This window comes from Camellia sinensis, chromosome 2 (genome assembly GCF_055761805.1).
Source record: "Camellia sinensis isolate YWXY chromosome 2, ASM5576180v1, whole genome shotgun sequence".
Taxonomy (NCBI): Eukaryota; Viridiplantae; Streptophyta; class Magnoliopsida; order Ericales; family Theaceae; genus Camellia; species Camellia sinensis.
Genome location: NC_138962.1, coordinates 54,269,489 through 54,290,414, shown reverse-complemented (window position 1 = coordinate 54,290,414; position 20,926 = coordinate 54,269,489). Strand labels below are relative to the sequence as shown.

General features: G+C 38.0%; 1 protein-coding gene and 1 pseudogene across 9 annotated transcripts in view; both read right to left on the bottom strand.

Annotated features, from left to right (window-relative positions):
• The window catches only part of LOC114282504 (phosphatidylinositol 4-phosphate 5-kinase 8), a 30,291-nt gene extending 9,584 nt beyond the window's left edge, over positions 1–20,707 (bottom strand). For 3 of the 9 annotated variants that reach the window (XR_014360960.1, XR_014360961.1, XM_082914442.1), the window contains exons 1-7: positions 20,271–20,707; positions 17,934–18,043; positions 16,706–17,797; positions 16,333–16,500; positions 2,758–2,923; positions 1,772–1,882; positions 1,485–1,672 (exon numbers count right to left, since the gene is read on the bottom strand). Coding sequence is in view for 6 of the 9 variants with exons in the window: in XM_082914442.1 (XP_082770568.1) it covers positions 1,485–1,672; positions 1,772–1,882; positions 2,758–2,923; positions 16,333–16,500; positions 16,706–17,797; positions 17,934–17,950 (1,742 nt within the window). In the remaining 3 variants the exon portion in view is untranslated. Of the gene's footprint in view, positions 1–1,484; positions 1,673–1,771; positions 1,883–2,757; positions 2,924–16,332; positions 16,501–16,705; positions 17,798–17,933; positions 18,044–18,264; positions 20,048–20,270 lie in introns of those variants that run through there. The other 6 variants (XR_014360962.1, XM_082914446.1, XM_082914444.1 and 3 more) reach the window with 5 other exon arrangements.
• LOC145820719 (annexin Gh1 pseudogene) lies at positions 4,921–5,667 on the bottom strand (annotated as a pseudogene).
• Positions 20,708–20,926: the final 219 nt, after the last annotated feature.

The window sequence follows — 20,926 nt, the reverse complement described above, 5'->3', positions numbered from 1 at the left end:
TCTGTCCTATGTGTCTTTCTGGATTATAGTCTCACTCAGAAAGGTTATTGCTGCTATGACCCTGTTTTCCATCGCCTTTATGTCTCCCGCCATGTTGCCTTTCTCGAGCGTCTATCTTACTTTCAGCTTTCTCCTCTCACCGCCCCAGTTTCCGAAAAAGATTGGGTTCATATTGATCCATTTCTTTCTAAAGTACCGTCTGATGAGTACATCTCCACAGTTCCTCCTGAGCTTGTTCCATCTTTTCCTCTTGCTTCACCTCTGGCTGCTTCTCCTCCTTCGACTTCTTCTTCTTCTCCTCCGTTGTTAGTTTATTCTTGTCGCAAGGCTCCTCTTTCACTAGTTGTCTCTGCCCCTACTGTTGATCCTCTTGCTTCTGACGACTCTAATCCTACTGCACACCGATATCCTCCTCGAGCACGTCATCCTCCAAACAGGTTGGGTTGATCTAATACTTGTTTTTCTGCTTCCTATCGTACCTTTTTGTCTGCTATTCACTCTTTTATAGAACCTCAGTCTTATAAGGAGGCCTGTCAGGATCCTCATTGGGTTCAAGCTATGAAGGATGAGTTATTTGCTCTACAAAAAACTAGGACTTGGGAGTTAGTTCATTTGCCTGCTGCTAAGAATCTGGTTGGTTGCAAATGGGTCTACAAAGTCAAGACTCATTCAGATGGTTCTCTTGAGCGCTACAAAGCTTGTCTGGTTGTCAAAGGTTTCTCCTGAGAGTATGGTATTGATTATGAGGAGACATTTACTCCTGTTGCTAAGATGACTACTGTTCGTACTTTGATCTCTGTCGCTGCTATTTGTTCGTTCTAATAGATATAGAACACTAAGTCCTAATCCTAAAAGGAAACACTAAATAGAATAGGTATATTCTCATACTTAGGACTCCTTCCAAAAAGACTTAAGGAGTCTTTCATTGGCAATATCCCTTATGTAGTGTTTCTGCTATGGATTTGGGGTTTAGAAAAGAAGACAAACCAAAAAAAGAAAAAGAAAAGAAAGATGAAAGTGGCAGCATGGATGACAGGTGATCTCTTGGTATTAACTAAATCTCACTAGTAGGCAGTAGGCAATACACAGAAAATAAAGCAATTTATGGCTTGAACTTGTAGTGAATCTTTTAGTTTTAGCATTCTTTATTAAAAATTTAGGGTTAATTACTCCAAGACCCTACAACTATTAGCGAATATCACTTTGTATCCCTCATCTATGAACCCATATATTTTGGCCCTCGCAACTATAAAAACTTTACAAATGCCCCCTTCTGGAGGGGATGGAAGTGATGCATTTTTATAGTTGAAACGGTCAAAATGTACGAGTTCATGGATGAGGGGATAAAGAGATGTTCGCTAATAGTTAAGGGAGACTTGGCTTAAATAACCCAAAATTTTATCATTAAGATTTGCTGCTTATCAATGAACTAGAATAAACAGTTAATTTGCAAACATCATACACCTCCAAAGAAAGGAATGTACCTAAAAAGTGACTCTCGTAGCAATTTGTCCATATGAAATTCATATGACAAATCGAGATCTTTCAAAGTGGTACTCTCATCAATCTCATCCGGATTTGTGAATCGTCCCTGCTTTGAACCCTTCAAATCAAAACGACGATGTATTCGCAAGTCAGTGCAAAACATATTCCCCATGACTACAAAGTATACCTGAAAATGAAATAGATTATAAAAACCTGCACTGATTGCACTTGCAAAGTAAAAATTATAGCACTAGAGAAAACAACAGCTGTATGGGTTACCAAATACCTTTTTAAAACCTCTCAATGTTATTCGATGGAGCCCAAAAAATTTTGTTATCAGGGTGTTCTCATGATCTTTTACATGCTCATAATAGCTAGGCAGCATCTTGAGTAGAGCCTAAAGATCATTAAAGAAATTACTGTCAGCAACCTTTATTCACGTGGATAAAAAATCAATATAAGCAGATTAATATCTACGAAACACAGACACTTCTACAAAAGAAGCATCGTGTCCGACACCGACAATCTTCAGAAACTCCTAAATGCGTATCTGATACTTCTTCAACGTGTCTTAATTAAAAAAAATAAATTCATAATAACAAACACTTTATCGACACTTCAGTGACACTTCTTGAACCCTCCAAGAGTGTCTTATGTGATGAATACGTTCAAAATAACAACGTCATGCATTCTTGAAAACACAACTTATGCACTCTAAATATGTTTTGAAACATTTATAAGAGGAATGCATCATGTGTATTACAATGTTCTATAATTGTTTTGCATTTTTTAGAATATAATTGTTACATGAATGAAATCTTCATGTTTAAGTTATGAAATATATAACTTTTTAACGTAATTATACTCTCTTGCTCAAACTAATATTAAATATAATTCTACTCTCTTGCTCAAACTCCTTACTGGTCAACAAGTGAAGCTTGTGCTTACTACATACCAGGGCCTTAGGGTGAGACTTTACTCTCAAGCTCATTATCTTTTTAAGTAGGTTTGGCAAACTTCAACATGATCTTAAGCAGTGGAGATCAAATCCAAAATAATATGAAAGTACGATAGTATCTGCTTATCCTCAGATTAAAAAGCTGTTGAATGGAAAATCTTCATACTTAATTCTGTATTTCTTTCAGGTAATAGATCTCATATGAGATTATCTGACAACTAAATTCAAGTGAATAGGCAAGTATACTAATATGCTGGGTATGGGAAAAAACATAACAAACAAAACCCAGTACAGATGTCTCTCTATGTTCAGACCTTCATTTCAGATCTTCGTGAAGTCTTAATGAAAAATCTACCATCATGAGAAATATAGAAAATGCTGCCACTTTTCCCTGGAGAAGACAGTTCCCTCAGACCATCATCGCCACAGATGGACATCATGTACTCTGCAGCATCCAGCTTGAACAGCTCCCTCAAATTCCTGAAAATGTGATTCCATGCATCGTTCAAGTCATAAAAAAATGACAATCCTATTCTAAAAAAATAGAAATGTGACCATGGGAATTGAGAGTTTATAGCTTTACAAAATATTAGAAGCTAAAATACAGATGGTGGTGTACTATGCAAACAGACAATAAAAGTAATATGTTAGCTTTAAAATACAAAGACAGTTATAGACGAGGCCAAGAAGGACAAGTCCCTAAATGTATACGGCACAATAAAAAATGTTATAAAAAATGCCAGCACTCAACGTCAGGCAAGAGTATAAATATCTATCTAATGCCAACTCTGTTACATATATGAGAAATGAAGGGCCTTGATGATGGTGAACCAAGTTTTTTCCGTTAAATTCATAGATGGAGAAACAAAATCATGTTTGTTGCCACCTTTGATGAGATGATGATGATGAACTTGAACATGATCTGGGTTTCCATGAATTGCATAACTGGCAATGCCAACAGCTAATTATCATAAAACATATCCATTAGAGAAAAAAAGTCACCTCCTTCTGAAGAGTGTTAATTTGTAGCATACTACAGTTGGTAACCATAGCTTTACTTGCTTAACACTACAAGCAGTAACATCATTTTTCTGGCTCCTGAATTGTCACCATTTTATTCAGGAGAATTTACAAATACCTCAGTTTATTGAAACTGCTGAAGCGGATGACACCCAAAAATATCCTAACTACCAAAAGAGAGGAGATCAGGAGGTTTCAACTGGTCTGACCAAGTTGGGGGGGGGGGGGGGGGGGGGGAAGGTGTGATTTGGTGGATTGGATAAGGCCTTCTCCCTTAAATCCCCTGGCTGTCTAATTTGGAGTAAATTGCTGGTGGAAATAAGGCATTGGTCAGTAGTGCCTTTACAGGCTTCCATGGGTGCCTCTTTTCTGGCATTACGTAACTAATTACTAGCAAATACAGTTGGTCAATCGTATGGTGAATTCGAACTTTGCCTATGAACATACCCTTTTCATCAAGAACAAAAGAAAATAATGAGTTAGATAAACTGCATATCATCAGAGAGAAAGCAATTAGTAGGGTTCAAGTAAGTCTTGCTTAATCTCATGCCAAAAAAAACTTAGGTAGTTGGGTCATAGACATAATTCCTTCTCTCTACTTTGCTCTGTCTAGAGCCATATCCTCTATTAACCTGAGAAACCGTGTCTTTTCTCATGGTATCAACTTGCATATCCATCCCTCTTCCTTGTAACAATTTCACTTTAAATCAAACCACCCCCTGTGCTGGTGAATTCATGGGTCTTAACTGGATATAATAAAATCATCATAGTCTCAAATGACATTCAATCATATTTAGATGCCACAACTAAGTTCTTACACATGCTTTCAATTCCTATTCTATCTTTTCTCCAACAGGGACTTGTTGAAGTTCAGATTTACCCTACTTTGAAGAAAGTATGTTCTTAATCTTCTAAGAGACTCTAGACTGTTCACATAACCTGACTAAGGCTAATCACATCTCAAGTGATAAAAGTGGAAACCTCTTTAAGAGGTAGGTTGTTGCTAGAAAAAGTTGGGTGGGTTAATATATTTGTCTCCCAATAAACAAAATAATACTGACGCAGTGAGTGAGGCAAGTCATGCATTATCACAGGATGAATAACCAGGAGGATTCTCATCAGGTGTCTACCAGAAATCAGTCCTCCGCGGAACATCCTATTTGCAAGTCATGGGTACTCAAAGGTTTAACCTTTATAAATGCAGTTGACAAGATCAACCTCAGATAGGAGATCAAATCTAGATACACAACTTTGATAGGGGTATCTGGTGTTAAAATCCACCTACTACACACCTACCACTACCACCTACTACACACTCACCTACTTCACCTACTCTCCACCTACTCCTCACCTACTCCTCACCTACTACACACTCACCCTCTTCTATATATAGGAATCATGAATCATTGTAATAAATATCAATACAACAATCAATAATACATAAATTCTTACATGGTATCAGAGCAAGGTTAAAAACCTAGTCATTTTGCTTCACCGGCGGGCGGTAGCCTCGCCTTGGCCGCCCGCCGGACAAACCCAAATTTTGCTAATTTCTTCTTCAATGGCAGATTCTTCAACAACACTTCACCACCGCAGCACCAGATCCGATCACAACCGTTGGATCCCACTTTTCCTCGCTTGTTTATTGCCAGTTGAAGAACCTTCTCAAAGTACTTCTCCGGCCAGGTCAAGCACTTCACAGTTGCTCTCAGTATTGACAGACACTCATCATTGGGATCAGCTTCCAAGTCCTCGAGTATATCATGCCCGAATTCATTTTTGTATTGATTCAGTGTTGCATTGACCTGTGCTTTGCTCCTTGTAGCCAGAATCGTGATGAGATCCTCATTACTGTAATGTTCCTTCGAAATATTCTCATGGAGAATCTTAGCCTCCGATTTTGCAAGTGTCATGTTCACCTCATCTCCGTTGTACCGATATGTGCTCACAAGCGGTACCAAAAGCTTGCGGAAGTCACCAGTTGTGTGATGTGCAACATCCTCTTCAAGGGATTTCTTAATACGAGCATGATAGGCTTGCTTTGCCAGAAGTAGTTCATGTGGAGACCTTGCACAAGCTATTTCTACTAGAACCTGGTTGCTTGAAGTCCACCTCTTTGTAGCTTCATTAGCCAAAACTGCATCACGTTCAGCAGGTTCAAGTGTCCAGAGCTGCAGCAACTTTCTCAGATAAACACATTGTTTTTAATCACTTTACAGGGACACTCACCTTTAATCTTTTTTTAAATACCCCACTCACCTTTCTTTTCTTTTAATCTATATATATATACTTAGAAAATATGAAGAAGAAGAAGAACTCCGAAAATATGAGGAAGAAGGAATATATTTCAGTTATATTCAAAACTTCTTATCTTACAAGACCAAATGACACTCCTTATATAGGAGATATTACAAACATCATCATAACCCATTATATGCCACTTACATATTATATATTACCACTATCTACCACTATCATATTATATACATGCCACTATCTACCACCAACACCACTATCATATTCTATACATGCCACTATCTACAACCAACACCACTATCATATTCTATACATACCACTATCTACCACCAACACCACTATCATATTCTATACATGCCACTATCTACCACCAACACCACTATCATATTATATGCATGAACACAATTTCCAGCACTCCCCCTTAAGCTGGTTTGAAGATATCTTCCATAGCCAGCTTGCTAGTCAGCTTATCAAATTGCTTCTTGTGTAGTCCCTTCGTTAGCACATCAGCTAATTGTTCACCTGTTGGAAGGTAAGTCATACAGATTATGCCAGCATTGATTTTCTCCTTGATGAAATGTTTATCCACTTCTATATGTTTGGTGCGATCATGTAGAACTGGATTATGAGCTATAGATATAGCTGCTTTGTTGTCACAATAGACCTTCATAGGTGTCGGGTGAGAAAGCTTTAATTCTTCAAGAATTCTTTTAATCCACATTACTTCACAGATTCCATGGGCAACAGCTCTGAACTCTGCTTCTGCACTACTTCTAGCTACCACATTCTGTTTTTTACTCCGCCAAGTAACTAGGTTCCCACCTACAAAGGAGCAGTATCCGGATGTTGATCTCCTGTCTGTAACACTTCCTGCCCAGTCTGCATCTGTGTATATTTCAACTTGAAGATGTCCATGTTTCTTGAATAGTAAGCCTCTCCCTGGAGTTCCTTTCAAATATCTTAAGATCTTATAAACGGCCTCAAAGTGCTCTGCCCCTGGTGAGTGCATGAACTGACTTACCATGCTGACTGCAAAGGCAATATCAGGCCGCGTATGAGACAAGTAAATCAATTTCCCTACAAGTCGCTGATATTGTTCTCTCTCTTTGACTTCTTCAGCCTTAGCAGCTTGTAACTTCAAGTTAGGCTCGATCGGAGTCTCCGCCATCTTACAACCAAGCATACCTGTTTCTCCAAGGAGATCAAGAACATATTTTCTCTGATTAACGAATATACCTTCCTTGGATCTTGCAAATTCCATTCCGAGGAAATACTTGAGGGCTCCCAGATCCTTAATGTGAAATTCTTTTGCGAGTTTCTCTTTGAGGGCTGCTAACTCTGCTTCATCATTACCAGTTAAAATGATGTCATCAACATAAACAATCAAAATTGCAATTTTACTGTTTTTTGAATGTTTATAAAATATTGTGTGATCTGCTTGACTCTGCGAGAAACCACAACTGATAACTGCCTTCCCAAAGCGTTCAAACCACGCTCTTGGTGATTGTTTGAGTCCGTATAATGACTTGTTCAATCTGCATACTCTGTCACTTCCAAGTCTCTGCTCAAATCCCGGCGGTAGGCTCATGAACACCTCCTCTTCAAGATCACCATTGAGAAATGCATTTTTAATGTCAAGTTGATGTAGAGGCCAATCTGAATTTACTGCAAGAGATAACAGTACTCTGATGGAATTTATTTTAGCAACAGGAGCAAACGTCTCCTGATAGTCGATCCCATAAGTTTAAGTGAAGCCTTTAGCTACCAGTCTCGCCTTGTATCTCTCAACGCTTCCATCTGCGTTACATTTTATCGTAAACACCCATTTACACCCAACTGTTTTCTTGTCTTTGGGTAGATCAACTATCTCCCAAGTACCACTTCTCCTTAAAGCATTCATCTCCTCCATGACTGCTAATTTCCAATTCGGATCATCCAATGCTTCCTGTATATTCCTTGGAACAAACAAGTGTGAAATCCTAGATGTGAAAGCTCTATGGTTTTTAGACAGTCTTTGATAGGAGAGGTAATTTGCAATAGGATGTTTAATGCAATTTCGGACACCTTTCCTAATTGCTATAGGTACATCAAGGTCGGAAATAGAAGGAATAGGATTACCTAAAATTTCGATGCCAGAACTCGGGTGGACATTCGGGTCATTAGGATGGACATTCGGGTCATTATTCCTCAGATGAAATCGCTTCCTAGTATAAACCTGAAGCTCAGGATTTAGATCATTTTGTAGTACTTCTCCCCCTAAACAAGAATCTTCTTGACTAGGCACCATAGAACTTGGTTCTCCTAAGTGATCATTATCAGACAGATGTGATTTTTGTGTAGGATAAATGACATTGGGGAGCGGGATAGAAATATCCCAAAAACGGTCTTCTACTCCACTTGTCTCCCCCTGAAGAGAAGTGTTGGGGAAATAGGATTTTGTTTCCACAAATGACACATCCATACTCACATGAAATTTCTTGTTTTGAGGATCGAAGCACTTATACCCCTTTTTGTGTGAGGAATAACCCAAAAAAACACATTTTATAGCACGGGGGTCAAGTTTTGAACGAAATTGACTGGGAACATGAACATAGGCAGTACATCCAAAAACTTTGGCGGGTAAATCAGAAAACAACCTCGTGTCAGGAAAAAAAGTTTTGAGACAATCAAAAGGTGTTTTGTATGTTAACACCTTTGTAGGCATCCTGTTTATCAAATAAGAGGCTGTTAAAATTGCTTCACCCCATAAATATTTAGGAACATGCATGTAAAACATTATAGCACGTGCTACTTCAAGTAGATGTTTATTTTTTCGTTCTGCAATGCCATTTTGTTGAGGGGTATCCCGACATGTAGATTGATGAAAAATCCCATTTTTTTCCAAAAACTCACCCAACTGCTCATTGAAATATTCTGTTCCATTATCAGAATGTAAAATACCAATTTTGGTTTGAAATTGGTTTTCAATCATATTGTAAAAATTTGTGAATAAATTTTTCACGTCAGATTTTTTATTCATCAAATAAATCCAACATAAGCGGGTATGGTCATCAATAAATGTAACAAACCATCTTTTACCAGAAAGAGTAGTGATTTTAGAAGGGCCCCAAACATCACTATGAATCAAATAAAAAGGTTTTGAAGCCTGGTAAGGTTTTGGCAAATAAGTAGAGCGATGAAATTTTGCAAAAATGCAACTTTCACAATGAAAAGAAGAACAATCAATCCCTTTAAATAATTCTGGAAATAAATGTTTCAGATAAAGAAAACTAGGATGTCCTAGCCTATAGTGCCATAGCATTATTTTTTCTCGAACAGAGATTGAACTGGTACTATTAAAGCTCTGAGCTTTTTTATTACTAACAGGTACTTCATCAAAGTAGTAAAGACCTTCAAGCATCCTAGCACGCCCAATCATCATCCCCGAGTTCTGGTCCTGAAATTCACAATGGGATTCAAAAAATGTAACACGACAATTAGAATCCTTAGATAGTTTACTGACAGACAAAAGGTTACAGGCTAAGTTGGGGACGTGAAGAACAGCATTGAGATTAATTTTCTCAGTTAGTTTAATAAATCCTTTTCCTGCAATAGGTGAAAAACTACCATCGGCTATTCTGATTTTGTCATGACCAGAACAAGGGAAATAGGTACTAAATAAATGGGAAAAACTAGTCATGTGATCGGAGGCACCGGAATCTATGATCCACGGAGAGAAGTTTAGGCAAGAGAAGGCTTTAGGATTTCTACCTGTTTGTGCCAACAAAACACTAGGAGTACCGGTTGAGGAGTTGGATTTTATCAGCTTTAAGAGTTGATCAATCTGCTCTTTGTTGAAGGGACCTGAATCGGCTTCATTAGCGGTAGGAAAGCCACGATTCTTCTCTCCTTGTTTGCTGCTTTTCCAGTTGACAGGTTTGCCATGAATCTTCCAACACGTTTCGCGTGTATGGCGAGGCTTGTTGCAAAAATCACACCAGACCCGTGGCTTATCATCAAACCTGCGCTGGTAATTTGCAGCCTTGTTGGCCGCAGCATCGCTAATTAAAGCAGAAATTTCAATTGATTCACCATTACCTTTTTTCTTAAGCATGACGCTCCTTCGGCTCTCTTCCCTTCTGACTTCAGCAAATACTTCGCCAATGGATGGGAGAGGAGGTCTGCCAATAATTCTTCCTCGCACTTCATCGAACTCAATGTTGAGGCCGGCAAGAAACTTGTAAATACGGCTGTCTTCCACAGTTTTCTTGTGGTGGTTGCAGTCGTCAACCGATTTCCATTCGTATGTGTTGAAGATGTCAAGATCCTGCCACAACCTTTTCAACGAATTGAAATATTTGGTGACGGAATCATCTCCTTGACGAATCTCTCCCAACTTCAAAGTTAATTCGAAAACTTGAGATTGATTTCCTAGGTCAGAATACATCTGACTAACATTATCCCACAATTCTTGTGCAGTAGTATAGCACATGTAATTAGAGCTTATATCCTCCTCCATGGAATTGACCAACCATGTCATAACCATGGAGTTTTCAGCGTCCCAATTGTCGAACAACGGATCATTAACAGCAGGAGCCTTCTTGTCACCAGTGATGTAACCGATCTTTCCTTGCCCACGGATATACATCCGGACAGATTGTGACCAGCGGAGAAAATTATCACCATTTAGGCGGATGGTGGTGATTTGGACAGAGTGAGAGTTGGACGTTTTCACCGGAATGGGTTGAAGTGGTTCCGGACGTGACTTCCGACATGGCTATGACGGTTTTAGGGCTGCTGTGTTTTTTGTTGCTCTGATACCAACTTAGAAAATATGAAGAAGAAGAAGAACTCCGAAAATATGAGGAAGAAGGAATATATTTCAGTTATATTCAAAACTTCTTATCTTACAAGACCAAATGACACTCCTTATATAGGAGATATTACAAACATCATCATAACCCATTATATGCCACTTACATATTATATATTACCACTATCTACCACTATCATATTATATACATGCCACTATCTACCACCAACACCACTATCATATTCTATACATGCCACTATCTACAACCAACACCACTATCATATTCTATACATACCACTATCTACCACCAACACCACTATCATATTCTATACATGCCACTATCTACCACCAACACCACTATCATATTATATGCATGAACACAATTTCCAGCATATATATATATATATGTTTATTATCATCTATTATCCAAGGCTCCCACTATGTCACCTTTTGCACCCCACCCACGTTACTCCACTTTCTTTCTTTTATTTTATCTTTCTTTTTTTTATTACACCAAAAAAAAAAAAAAAAAAAAAAAGGCACGGTTTTGATCAACACCAGCATATAGTTTCAAAGAGATAACTATATTATATAACTTTTTCTCTTTTAAAATATTTTTCCACCGTCCACACCTTTTTTTATCTTATATATATAAAAATTAGATGGAACTCACGTGGGTGTTAATTTTTCTTTTTCTTCTTTCCACAGCCCAACTTTTCCTTGAACCTCAATTTTTTATTATTTAAAAAAAAAAAAAAAAAAAAAATTCATTTCATCTAATTTTTCTGCTCAGTCTTGTACCTTCAAGCCATTCGGATTTGCACAATACACTCATTTTATTTCTATCGGGACTTCGCCCTGATCACAATTTTACACCAAAAAAAAAAATAAATAATAAAAAAAAAAATAAAAAAACAACAACAAAACAAAAAAAACAACAAACCCAAACAACCACATCCACAGGCGGGATTTTTCTTCTCTACTCTGCCGCCGGTCTCTTCTTCTTGCCTCCGTCCTGGACGGCCCTTGCCGGTGTTGCCTCCGTGTTTCCTTGTCCACCGAGCACGTTCACTCCCCCATACTCCTCCACTGCAGCATATGGCGGACCTCCAAATCGGAACATTACGGTGGCCTTCCGCTTCAGCTCCTTATTTTCCGTCTTTAGCACACTTAACTCTGCTCGCGCATCCTTATACATGCGTTGGAGCAGAGCCAGTTGGGCGTTTAACTGCTGCACCTCATTTGTCCTACTCTGCAGCCGGTTCGACAAATTTGTAACCGCAGTCATGGTTTCCACACATGACTTCAATGTATACTGATTGGCCTCCACATCCGACTGCACTGCCATTCTTTGCTCCACAGACCGCATAGGAAAGTTCAACGGAGCAAACTCCGGGGCGCTTGGTTGAGGTTCCAGTGCCACCGCACCAGTTATCTCTCTTGTTGACTCGTTGAGGTCGGGAAAGAGAGTGAGCAAACCACGGGAAGACGAAGCCATTTTTCTGGGCAACAGAGTGTTACAGAGTATCTTTTTCAGCAAAACGAAGAATTTTTCAGAGGTTTCTCTCAGTTTTTCTGTCTCAGCTTCTGCCTCAGCCTCAGCCTCAGCCTCCGTCTTGGTTAAATAGCCGAGGCAGCCACGCGTATCGCGCGCCACTTGACGCCAGACGACAAACGGGCGCGCCAGCCAAGGCACTCACGTGCCTCGCCATCATATCTGGCACGCCTTTTTATGGATTTGGCACGCCTTTTGATGGCCCGCCTTTTGATGGCACGCCTTTTGACAGATTGGGCACACCTTTTGAGGGTGCGACTTTTTAGGGGTCCGACAAGACTCTGTAAACTGTCCCGACACTGATTCCGGTTAGCTCCTTCAAGGGTCCGACAAGACTCAGTAAACTGTCCCGACATTGATTCCGGTTCGCTCCTTCAAAGGGTCCGACAAGACTCTGTAAACTGTCCCGACATTGATTCCGGTTAGTTTCTACAAGGGTCCAGCAAGACTCCGTAAACTGTCACAACAGTGTCTGTTACAACGGTCCGACATGACCCCGTAAACTGTCTTCTACATCGGTCCGACATGACCCCATAAACTGTCTTCTACATCGGTCTAACACCGCCATCCAGTGTCCTCTACACCGTTATGACACCACCATACAGTGTCCTCTACAACGTTATGACACCCCCATACAGTGTCCTCTACAACGTTATGACACCACCATCCAGTGTCTTCACCAATGGTCTGACACGACCATACAGTGTCTCCTATCCATTTTTTATTTTTCAGAGTATTTTCTTGTTTTGTTACTCTCTCCAAACTCAAGTTGGTTAGTTCCTATCCCTCTTGAGTTTGCGGGGGGCTGTTAAAATCCACCTACTACACACCTACCACTACCACCTACTACACACTCACCTACTTCACCTACTCTCCACCTACTCCTCACCTACTCCTCACCTACTACACACTCACCCTCTTCTATATATAGGAATCATGAATCATTGTAATAAATATCAATACAACAATCAATAATACATAAATTCTTACATCTGGTGATGTGGAAAGGGCTAATAAAAAAAAGTTCACAGTAATTGTGAGGTCATGTGATTAAGATGCTATGAATTCATATTCTGACAAAAAAGCAGTAGCAATTACCCAATCTAATAATGAAAGAACTAAGCATGTTAAAGTAAACGGCCAACTATTACTGAGAAGCTCCAAAATAGAAAATTTTGTACTCCCTTCACAAAGCCAAAAAAATCAATTAACAGATGAGATCTTATTAAGGAAAATTCAGGTGTTTCTTTCATGGTGTGTTAGGCAAGTTGAGTTTGCTTGATTTCCATGTATCAATTTGAGAAATGCTTAGAATGAATTAGAACTTAATATAATGATATTGAATGTACCATGTTAAGTATGAATAAAGATATTAGGGTAACCTCCTAGTGAGCAAACGAAATGATGCAAAGTATAAGAAGCTCAAGGAAGGCTAAATTCAAAGAAGCAATGATATTTGAATATTAGGATGATTTTATAGAGAAACTGATAGGAATTTTATATAATTATGTTTCTAGTATTTTTGGAGTATTGTTTTATGATTATTTTTATGTTTTGTAGGATTTTTAGGTCAAGGGTATTTTGGTAATTTTTATTATTGTTGTCATGGGCCGTAGGGGTCACCCATGGGTTGTCTTGTGGGTCAAGTTATTTGATTAGATTTTATTTATGTTTCTTATTTGGTCTTAAATTAGTTTTGGAAGTCTAAATTATTATAGTAGTTTCTTTTTTTGGTTCTAATTGATTTAGAAAGTCTCTTAGTTCTATATAAAGCCATGTAATGTTTTTAATTATATAGAGTTGATATTTTATAAAAGGTTGAGAGTTTTGAAGCTTCATAATGGACTGTGTGATGTAATCAAACCCTAGGTGTGATGCCTATGGAATCTAGGTGTGATGCCTGGACCTATCTTCTTCTTCTCCTTTCTTCTTCTTCTTTTATGTTTTAGTTTACTATTCACGAGTTACTGTTCACAGCCTTATTGCAGCCCTTAAACAGTGCTAAAATCCCATCTTTTCATGTTTAAACTCCTACCTATTTATTACCCTAAACAAACCCTACTTGTTCTCTATTTGTTCTGCATCAGTTTGGTATCAGAGCTTAAGGTTTCGCCACAATGTTCTTACAATGTGGGAGATCCTATGTGCCACAATATGTTATACCCCATAACAAACAAGTTCCAGATTTTGAAGGAAGAGATGATCCTATGGTGTTCTCTAGTTGGCTTGTTTCAATCGAGGAATATTTTGATTGCTACGATTGGACGGATGATCGAAAAACGAGATTTGTCAAGATGAAATTTGTAGGTTTGGCACAAGTTTGGTGGTATCGTGTTGAAGAAGATATAAGAAGATTGGAATTGCCACCAATAAGCGCATGGCAAGAGATGAAAGCTAAGCTTCAAGAGAAGTATATACCTTCAAATAATCTTGCTGAGTCATGTGAGCAACTTGTTCATTCAAGACATGGCAACACTTTCTTTGAAGAATATATGCAAAGACTTGAGGCCCTTGACACTCGAAATCGAGTTGTGAACGAATCATGTCAAAGACTTGCTAGATTTAAACCTGCATTAAGCCCTATTATTAGGCAAGAAGTGCCACATCAGTCAAAATATAACATGGAGTACACACAAGAAGTTGTGCCAAAGCTGAAAGCTAGAGTTAAAGATCAAAAGCTTGTGCAATTGAAGCTACAAATGAAGGAGAATGATTGAAACCTGCACAAGGTGAAAGATAACCAAATTTTGAAGGATAACGAGGCTCCTAGTAGTGATCCAAAAGCACCCCAAGACAATCTAGTTATTACTAGAGTCCAAAGAAAGGAATTGGAAGCTGTCGGGACTGAAGAATTGAAGCAACCAACTGCTAGTGCTGAGGAAAATATGCCTTTAAAGCATATGTCGGAGTCAAAAGAGGATTGCAAAACGACATTTTCGTTGAGAAAAAGATTGAGAATATGAAATCCATGTCTGTTGATGCAAATAGGAGCATTCAAATTTATTGTAAGCACCATATTGCAAAACCAAAAAAGAATGGAATGGATGATGGGGCAACTCAACACTCTGATCAATACAAGGGTTCATCTTCTACTTCAATTGATTTCGTCATTCCAGATAAATTCAGCTTTAGAGTTGAAAATATCTTGTTGCTTTCATTGCTACCTCCAATGAAGAAGAAACGATGTTGCCAACTTGAAGATTTTAATGTGAAGCCATGGACGTGGCTTCTTATACTCCAACACTTTAAAACTCGAGGTCGAGTTTTTTCCAACCAAGAGAGAATGATGCAAAGTATAAGAAGCTCAAGAAAGGCTAAATTCAAAGAAGCAATGATATTTGGATATTGACATAATTTCATAGAGAAACTAATAGGAATTTTATATAATTATGTTTCTAGTATTTTTGGAGTATTGTTTTATGATTATTTTTACGTTTTGTAGGATTTTTAGGTCAAGGGTACTTTGATAATTTTCATTATTGTTGTCATGGGCTGTATGGGTCGGCCATGGGTTGTCTTGTGGGTCAAATTATTTGATTAGATTTTATTTATGTTTTTTATTTGGTCTTAAATTAGTTTTGGAAGTCTAAACTATTATAGTAGTTTCCTTTTTTGGTTCTAATTGGTTTAAGAAGTCTCTTAGTTCTATATAAAGCCATGTAATGCTTTTAATTATATAGAGTTGATATTTTATAAAAGGTTGAGAGTTTTGAAGCTTCTTAATGGATTATGTGATGCAATCAAACCCTAGGTATGATGTCTATGGAATCTAGGTGTGATGCCTAGACCTATCTTCTTCTCCTTTCTTCTTCTTTTATGTTTTAGTTACTATTCACGAGTTACTGTTCACAGCCTTATAGCAGCCCCTAAACAGTGCTAAAATCCCATCTTTTCATGCTTAAACTCTTACCTATTTATTACCCTAAACAAACCCTACTTGTTCCCTATTTGTCCTGCATCACTAAACTTCCATTTCCCCAATTTTGTCCGTTCTTCTTACTTCTCTGATTTCTCTTTCTGCTCCACAAATTATACCCCAGGATGAGCCAACTTTAGGGAAAATGTAATGAAACCTAACCACTAAATTTTTCCAAACCATGGCAGGAGCATAATTCTTATTTTTAACTTCGAACAAGAGCAAAAATAGTTACAGCTTCATTGTACGCATGACCAAGCTTTCAATGATTACAATTTACAAATATGAAGATAGAAAACCACAGGTCAATGCTAACACAAAGATGTTGGCATCACAAGATCGATAAATACCTGAATACCATAGGGCAGTAGTCCATCCAATAGAAGTCAACAGAATAATGTGGAGGTGTGAACTGGGAGCCCTTCCTCGGAAAATACATTTGTATTCTAGCTCGTTCTCCAAAATCCGAAGCTCTCACCTCACGCATGGGTACTGGTGTGATCTTTCCAACAGTGTACCTGTCAACTTCAAATGAGATGTTACAGCAATGAAGGATGCTTTTCACATATTATGTTGTACATTTCAAGAAAAAATCAAAATCACATAGTGAGATCTTTTACAGATAGGTACAAATGACCAATGAACTAATTGCTACAACTGCTGACAATAATAACAACAATAATCATAGTAGAAGGATAGGAACTTTTTCCTCATTTTGGTTACCTGATACCAAGTTGCAGATTAAGCATCAGATAATAACTCCTACTGAGTAAGCCTTCAAAAATGTTCACACATGAACTCTTTTTCACTTCTTTGGCATGAAACTTATTCGGATTTTCACTTTTGTATGATAGTCCTGAACTTTTTCTAATCCTTTCTTTAATCAAAACTCCTTGCATGTATTCCCTTTCAAAAACTACAGTAGTATTATCCTGCACCTCACACTGAGGTCCATCAGCGGAATGAGATAACATTGATGAAGTGTCGCAAGATGAAAACTCTCTGGTGGAGTGACAAAGGCTACAACCTTCATCCAATGATGTAGTCCTGTGTGATAGTCGACCTGCACCTCTTAAAAAGCCATTAATAGAAATCTTTTCAGAAAGACTACGCTTGACACTAGGAGTTGGAACCCTGCACTCCCCCAAATTCAAGGATGAACTATGAGATAGCAACCCTTTGCTCTTGCCCTGGTGTTTGTCAAAGCTACACAACTTTCTAAGTGATGGATGTTTATTTCCAGTAGGATAGTATGTTCCTTGCCCATCCTTTAGACCCTTAGTCCATGTCCCAAAATAATAACTCCCATCTGCAAACCTGTAACAGCCCGACCCATGTCTGAACCCATTCAACCAAGACCCATCAAAAAGATCACCATTCACCCATTTCATAACACCTCTGCCAAACATTTTCCCAGCTTTCCAGTTTCCAATATATGTGTTATCATTACTCCAAGCATACCTACCCCTGCCTTCATATAGTCCCTCTTTCCATAAACCGTTGTAAAGATCAGAATTAGGGTACTCTTTTCTTCCAAACCCATGTTGAACATTCATTCTCCAGGCTCCTCTGTACACAGACCCATCACAACTAGTAAAGGTGCCACATCCATGAAGGTAACCCCCAGAAAAATCACCCTCATAAGTTGCACCTGATGGCCAAAAAATCTCTCCTTTCCCAGCCATCTTTCCTTCTTCCCAATCACCCTCATAGATTGTTCCATCTGACCAAGTATACTTTCCTTTGCCATGGGGAAAGATTCCCTTGAAATTACCAACATAGATGTCTCCATTTAAGAAGACCTTCTCATAGAACCTGAAAAAATACGTTACACTTTAACCAAAATATCATGAAATGTATTGAAGTATATTAAAATCCATATTCATGTGTAAAAACTGACATTCTATCACCAAGAAAAAATACAGATGCTTAAGAGGAAAAAAAAAAAAACCTTTCACTGCTCTCCATAGCAGTCCTTGATAACTTTCAATTAACTCATCTTAAACACCTTGCTTAACCTTAACCAATGGAACAGAATCTCTTATTTTGAATTGTGATGCTCTGGAAAATGAAAACAATTGTCATATTGAGAACGGAGAAATCAACATTTTAAACACAATGACAATCAGAACCCCAGAAAACTCCCAATTTGACTGTACTACCAAAGAATTGCTGGGTTTTTATGTTTTTTATTTTCTTTTTGGTTTTTCGGAATGGCAGGATCAAAAAGACTAGCTGCATATAGGGGTTGTACTACCTTGAAAGAGAAAAGGGATCATTACCTAGTGTCGTCCCCGTTGACTAAGGATGCTGTGGAGGGGAAGTGGCATTAACCCAACCTCCATTTTACTATCGTGCAAGACATTTGACTGTAATGGTTGGCCATCTTGTTGGCCGTTTCATGTGATGCTTTGTCTTATATCTATATTTTGTTTTTTTTATAATATGTTCTTGTCATGCTAAGTGCCTTCAATGTTGCTGTAAAGAATAACCAACTGGGGCTAGCTCAAATGGTCAGAACCCCTCCACCTCAATAGGTGGTTAAGGGTTCAAGTCTTGCCAAATGCAAAACTTCCACCCTCCCTAGGCTACAGCCTCTGATGTACCAAAAAAATAATGCTTTAAAGATTGCTACTTTCTCATTTTCTGAGTAATCTCCTGCTTGCAAAAAGAGCATTAGAATGCCACAAACATCTGACATCTTTTCATTTTATAGAAAAAAAAAATCATTTTTTTTCCTGAAACTGCATCCTTTTATCGATTACTTTTAGCAAAAATACCTTCAGTATACATGTGGCATCTACCACTGCAGCTCACACATTATCCAATTAATAAGATTTATTTTCCTAGGAGATCATGAAATATCTACCGAGAGTATTTTTACTATAAAGCATTTAAGAAATACAATTGCATAATTGTTGTATTAGTGGAGAGAGCACAGAGTCCTAAAAAGACAGATAATGATATAGCCACATGATTAAAATTTTATAACATAAGAATTTGCTAATCTTATCAATCAGACCAAAGTACAGATATGGAAAGTGCCTAAATCTAGGATAATGTAGAGCATTAGGCACTCCAAAAATCACATAAACTTTTAGACTTACGGTATGTCTATGTGTCCAAAGGGGAGAAAAGGAGCAGGGTGTAGAGAAAGTGACAGTGTTTGAGAACTTCAAAGAGCTGGCACGACATTAATATCATAATGATTCTCATACCAGCCAAATTTCCAATTCACAGCAAACAACTCATCTCATTGATGAATCAAGACATAATGTCCAACAAACATTTTCAAACAAATTAACAATCAAAAAGTTGATGCTCAAATGCAAAACCATGCTCACATGCAAACTAGAAACACAAATGGACAACGATGCTCATAAAATCGTACTGCAGATACAAGACAAAAGAGTGTAGAATCTAGACTAAGAACCAATGTTATATCAAAATGAGATGGATAGTTACATCAAAACAATAGAGAAAGAAGTCTTAATCAAAGAGACTTCTACTAGAGAAACTAGGAGGTTGGGCATGCTTTAAATAGAAGTGTACACACACGAGCGTGCAAAAACAAAAACAAAAAAACAAAAGAGAGGAAGGGAAGGAGGGAGGGAGAGGCTACTAGAAGTTTTCCCAGTTGTTAACTTCAGGCCCTGGGATTAATTGAGATACGCACAAGCTGGTCCGTACACCCAGTTATCAAAAAAGACAAAAGAAAGATATCGCAAAGAATTATAGCTCAGAAATGACAATAGATTATTTATTTTCTCTAAAATATCGCCGGCACACCATTAAGAGAAAATTGTGTGGCTTTTGTTAGTTTTTGTAATCCAAGTGGACAAGACAAGATATTGTTAGTTTCTAACACTCCTTTTGTTGTGGTGTTAGCATATAAAGAATCTCATTTTTCGAATAGATACAAATAGTGAACCTATTCATGATGATACAATTGTATTCTTTTTTTTGTTTTTTTCCTTGTGCGAAGCATAATTGCTTAGATTGACGGCAATAGCAATTAATATTAAACACAGAGCACTAGACATCAATAAGAGAACATCGAAGCAACAAACATGAAGCAAATTATCAAGAACAAATACACATACACAAAATCACAATCAAAGAACAATTATTCAGATCATCACATTGCAATTCAATTGTAACAACCAACCGATCGATCCCACACTTCTGCACCATTTTTTTCTGATCAATTCAATAAAGTGAAGAGAAATCTACTAGTCGCTATAGCTACAGATTCCAATGCCAAAAGCAGAGAAAACACAAAACTCACCTGCAATAGATGGATTGAACGAAGTGAATAGAATCAATCGAAACCCTAGAGATTGAACAACACGACGCTGATCCGAATCGGTTTACAGAGTCCAAGCCAACAGCACAGTAACCAGAATCAACACTTCCTCTGTCCAAAAAATCTCTCTCTCTCTACTGTGCCGTTGCCTGCTGTGAGGAGAGAAAGAGACCACCCTGGCACTGTAGAGTGGGGACACGTGTCGAGAAGGTAAGGAGTGGGATCCACGTCTATTGGTTGATGTTGACTCCGACAATGTTGAAGTTTGGGTTTGGGTTTGGGTTGGGGTTTTGGGGGGGGGGGGGGGAGGACCCTGTAGTTTGATTGGGTGGGCGTATGGAAAGTGGTGAGCTTGTCGTTGAACTGTTTGCCACGTAAAGCATAAAACCGTCGTTTTGGAAAAATGGGATTCGCTTCTCTCCTGTGATCAGATGGTCAGATCAGAGGATATCGTTGGATCTGTGACGGGTCATTACAGTTCCGTTTTAATAATTTAAATCGTTTAACAAATAAAATTTATTAAATAATACATATGTAAAAAATTATACTGATTGAATATTAATAATAATTTTATTGAATTAGATTTTTATTAATTGTTTATTTTTTTACTATTTATTTTTTTAATATAAAATTGATTT